The sequence below is a fragment of the Momordica charantia genome (genome assembly GCF_013281855.1).
Source record: "Momordica charantia cultivar OHB3-1 chromosome 9 unlocalized genomic scaffold, Mcharantia_2.0 BLBB01000009.1, whole genome shotgun sequence".
In the NCBI taxonomy this organism is placed as follows: Eukaryota; Viridiplantae; Streptophyta; class Magnoliopsida; order Cucurbitales; family Cucurbitaceae; genus Momordica; species Momordica charantia.
In genome coordinates, this window is record NW_028275167.1 from 5,933,754 (window position 1) to 5,938,437 (window position 4,684).

A 4,684-nucleotide genomic window follows, 5' to 3' on the forward strand; every position below is an offset into this window, starting at 1 on the left:
TAAATTGTTACAAATTTTAAACTAGCGGAACTAAATCATTACAAGCTAAAATTCAAGGACTAAATTGTTACAAACTAAAATTCAGGAACTAAATTATTACTTCAATAAAAGTGCAAAGACCAAATGTGTTTTTTAACCAATTTTATATATAATACGCAGTTACCAATTTGAAAGTATATGAATTAAATAAATTATTAGTTCAAAAGTACAATGATAAAAAAAGGTTCTTTCTCACTTAATTAGCATTTGACGACTTAAGTATAACTTAACTAATTAAAACATATATCTCTTACTAGAGATCGTGAGCTCGGATTCCAACCCCTACTAAAAAGAAACATAATCAGTATTTAAATGAGATAAAGAACATTAAGTTAATCATTTAGAGAGGAAAAGAGAAGTATAATGACTAATGGAAAGTGTATAAATAAATATATATAAAAGAAAAAGGGAATTAAGAGAATGAAGAAGAGAAGAGGCAACGTGTGGGCATCATCAACCAATAAATCTGTCTGCAATTTGACAAACCACAAACCCACTTTTTCACAGAAAACAGATTCGTCTCTTTGACCTGCTTTTTCCTTTTTCCCCACATTTAAAAATCTGCCCCTCTCTCTCTCTTGCCCTACTTTCAAATTTCTCTCTCTCTCTCCTCTAAATCCTCTGCTTGTTTGGAAATCTCATCAGGTGTTTTTGCTTCTTCTGCTGCTAAATACAGAAACCCATCAACCAAAATGAAGAAAAAACTGAGTCAGCTTCATGAGAAAAAGAGACCCAAAAAGAGAAGATTCCAAACAGTCTCAACAGAACACATTCTTTATGCCTTTTTGTTTACCATATCATCACCACCTTCTGAAATCTCTGGTTTTATCTCAAAGGGTTTGTAATAATCCATTACGGTATTCGGGATTCGACCGACAGAATAATGAACAAGACAATGAGAAACCAAGAAGGATTTAGAAAGGACAAGAACAAAGAGTTCTGTTGAGATCTGAAATGAATGTCTAATTAACATACAATCAAAGGGCAAAATAATCTGGCCATAGTATACACGGCAACTACGAATTCACCATAAATCAGTTTCGGGTGCGGTACAATTGAAGAAAAGGAAGAAGAAGAGGAAAAAGAAGAAGGAACTTCACTATCTTTATTGATGACTAAATGCTGTCTATTCCCCCCACAGCTCAGCCAAAGTATAAAATGAATGGCAATGGAATGGAATGGAGTTGCTCTGCCTCTGAAAATGGTAAATGTACCTCCTCACTCCATTTAAATTAGAGCTGCAAATTAGGTTATTGACACAGAGAACTACATTAGGAGCAGTAAATAGCAGGAAGGGCCATATGTACCTACCATCTTTCATTCCCATTATGTGAGCTTTCACTTACTAGGGCTTCGATCCCGGGTTGGCGAGAGTTGCATCAAGCCTTAGAGCAGAATCTCCGTCCAACATCCATACGAAACCAGGCATGTCGAACCGATGCCCAGCAACAGTTCGGTATATGTAAAGTCTCTCAACGGGACAACTTTCAGGCCTTGTATTTGGGGGACCCCTCTCATCTATAACTTCGACGTTAAGTTTGGGAAGCTTCTGAGCTAACAATTTGCATGCTCCAAAACTCACCGAGCAAGAAGACATCCAAAGGGATCGCATTGTCTCGAGCTTTGCAGCATTGGCCAAAAGAGCTTTATCGCCAAAAGGACAGTCCCTAATCTCCAGCTTGCGGAGACTATCGCATCCTGACAACACATGGTGAAGTCCTAAATCAGTATCGCCAGCAAATGCCACAGATAGCATCTCTAGCTTCTTGCCATAAGTTCCTATAAGCTCGAAAACTCGATCAGTAAGAAGACCAGAAAGAGAAAAGCGCTGCAGATCTTTGCAATGCTCAACAATGGCACCAAAGCCTACATCAAGTGGCATATTTGTGAGGTAGTCAGGAGTTCCTGGCTCCATAATACATAGACGAAATCGAGTCATGTTCGGGCGATTCCTGGCAATGGTCACTAAAGCAGCATTTGTCATTTGACGACAGAAGTACAGAACAGATTGTAGCTTTGAGCAACCTTCAGAAACAGAGATGAGACCCTGTTCTGTGAGAGAGACATTTGGTTCTCGTCCATAAGGTTCGGAGGGAAATACTCTTAATTCCCGAAGATCCTTGCATGTATCTGCAAGTACTTCAAGGCCAGCGTCTTCAATGTAATCCAGCACCTGCAGTTACAATGCATCTTGAATTTAAGAACATAATAAAGACTAAAATGCAATAATAGAATGGGAGAAAAGTTGTAAGAAAAAAGAGATACCCAAAGCTTCTGCAAATTATGACATTGACTGATAAGCTTGGTAAGATCGTCACTTTGAATTATAGCTTCACTTAAGTTTAAGGATGTTAGCCGAGAGCAAGTCGGATAAACAGAAGGAAGGTATGCAGGGACGACGTCCCAAAATCCAGATAGACACTTCAGTTCTGTGCAGTTTGAAAATGCTCCAATTAAGTTGGAAAAAACATCAGATCTCATGTCTGCTGTGTAACATCCAGCACCAAACTCAACCAGTTGAGGTGCGTGACGAAGTAGGTTAGCTTGCCTAGCAAGGGGAACAGGACGATTGAGCCGCAGTGTCTGTAAGTTTGGACACCTCTCCACGAGACGCTCCAATGCAGAAAAACTCACCTCAGACTGCAAACAAGTAATATTGAGGGATACTAGTGACGTATATGAATCAGGAAAATGGCTGAGCCAATGTCCATTCAGATCATCAACATCGCTATCTCGCAAGTCCAAGACTTTCAAATTCCTGAATCAGCCAACAACGAACCATATAAAAACACATAATAGAAACTTCAAAAGGTTTAAAGACAGAAACACTTACAAATAAGCAAAACCCACCCCCCTTCAATGATAAATAGGAATAGCGAAAAAGAAAAACCTCTTCCAAATTGCCACCCGTCTCTCCATTTTCAAGAACTATGCAACTAAAAGAACTTCCCAGTTCTTAACTCTGAACTCGAGGATACAGTAGTACAACCTATATAACAGATTCTATTCAAGTAAGGTAGTTCAAATTACCCTAACCATTATCAAAACATTTCAATTAATAAATAACAGTCTCCTAAACCAACTAACTTATAAGGCAAGATAATAGATGTGATACGACTTTACCGCAAATTATCAATTCATTCATCTCAGATCTTCTAGAAAACAGAAACATGAAGTCCAAAACAGAATTAAAGGTCAAGGAAGCAACAAATAACTAGATAAGATTTATAATATCGTTAACCATCACAGTATACCTAAACTGATTGAGGGTATGATTTGGTAAAAAGCACAGAGAAGTAAACCGGACCGATGGATCCAAAAGCCGGATGAAAGCAACAGCTTCTTATCCTCCTCAACCTCCCGCCCCTCCTTCCAAAACCCCAAAAAGTGGAAAGAAAAATCAAATGGCGAAATGACTAAATCTACTCATCCAAGTAATTACAGGGCTACCGCACATAGAAGAACCAGTCATTCCCAGTGAGCCCAGCTCGAGCTCAGCCCAATGGTGTTCTTACTCATCCCACCCAAAATAAAATCTGAGCGACAAGAGAAATTCTGTATATGAGAAAAGAGAACCAAGAGCAAGAGCAAGAGCAAACCAAAAAAAAAAAAAATAAAGGATTAAACTGAGGAAAATCCCTGGGGGAGGCACCGAAGTAAAAGCCCAAAACTTGGAGCTCTCAAACACAATGTTCACTCCGACTTCCTTTTGCCAGTTTTAAACCCTCATAACAAAGCAAATCAACCAAACGTAACCCAAAACCAAAACCAAAATCAACAAACCTGCAGTTGGCAGCAATGACTGCAAGTCCATCAGTACTGAACCCCTCACACGTCGACAACACAAGGACCTTAAAATTCTTAAAAGACTTGGAAATGAGCTCCAAGCTCTCGTCCGTAACCACCATTCGCTTCAACCTGATCTCCTCGAGCCAAGGGTACGCAGACGCCATAGCCACGATCCACGGTTGAACATACCCACCCCACCCCTCCGGCACCAAACTGAAGTCCGCGAAGTGCGGCTTCCCCTTCAGCTCCACAGATCTCACCTCCGGGAACCGCCGTATGACAATCCCAGGACTCACCGCGTAGCAGTTCCCAACGAAAATCCGCTTCCTACACCACCTCTCAATCTCGTACCACGACTTGCACACCATCGAGATCGAGTTCCGGTCCTTCTGACACTTAATAAACGAGAACACATGCTCCATCACATCCTCCGGAAACGCACTCGCCATTCTCAGCATATCAGAAACTTTTTGCCCTAAATTTCCTTCCCTCACCCCCCAAAATGTCGCAGCCCCCGCCGCCGCTTCCTCCAACCCCGCACCAGATTTCGCAAGAACAACAACAAAAAAGGTAGAGAGAACGCGCGCGCAACAACAGAAGAGAAGCCTTAGCTTAGATCTGGGAAGACGCCATTGACAACCTCAACAGAAGTAGAGAGAGAAACAGAGGAGAGAGAGGATAAGGTCTTTTTTTTTCTTTTCTTTTTTGCTCTCTTTTTTAATGCTGAGCTGAGCTAGTGAGGTAAAGAGTTTAACCAGGGTTAAATAGTAGCGGGCAGCTTTGTGGGGCAGGCGGAGATATTCATCGACGAACCAGAAAGAGCCACGTCGGTTTGAAGGGAATCGGACCGTCGGAT

At 41.0% G+C, this 4,684-nt stretch overlaps 1 protein-coding gene across 1 annotated transcript; it reads right to left on the reverse strand.

Annotated features, from left to right (window-relative positions):
* Positions 1-417: 417 nt before the first annotated feature.
* On the reverse strand, positions 418-4,467 carry LOC111018428 (protein TRANSPORT INHIBITOR RESPONSE 1). Its single transcript, XM_088117755.1, has 3 exons — positions 3,823-4,467; positions 2,305-2,797; positions 418-2,212 (listed from the first exon to the last, which is right to left on the reverse strand). The coding sequence occupies exons 1-3, from the start codon at positions 4,284-4,286 to the stop codon at positions 1,385-1,387; spliced, it is 1,785 nt and encodes a 594-aa protein (XP_087973881.1). The 5' UTR covers positions 4,287-4,467; the 3' UTR covers positions 418-1,384.
* Between the last annotated feature and the right edge of the window lie 217 nt (positions 4,468-4,684).

Excerpts from the sequence above, each read along its gene's own strand:
- LOC111018428 (XM_088117755.1), bottom strand. The coding sequence starts at position 4,286 with ATGCTGAGAATGGCGAGTGCGTTTCCGGAGGATGTGATGGAGCATGTG. Across the intron at positions 2,798-3,822 it reads GTCATTGCTGCCAACTGCAG|GAATTTGAAAGTCTTGGACT; the intron begins GTTTGTTGATTT and ends TGGCTGATTCAG. Across the intron at positions 2,213-2,304 it reads ATAATTTGCAGAAGCTTTGG|GTGCTGGATTACATTGAAGA; the intron begins GTATCTCTTTTT and ends TTGTAACTGCAG.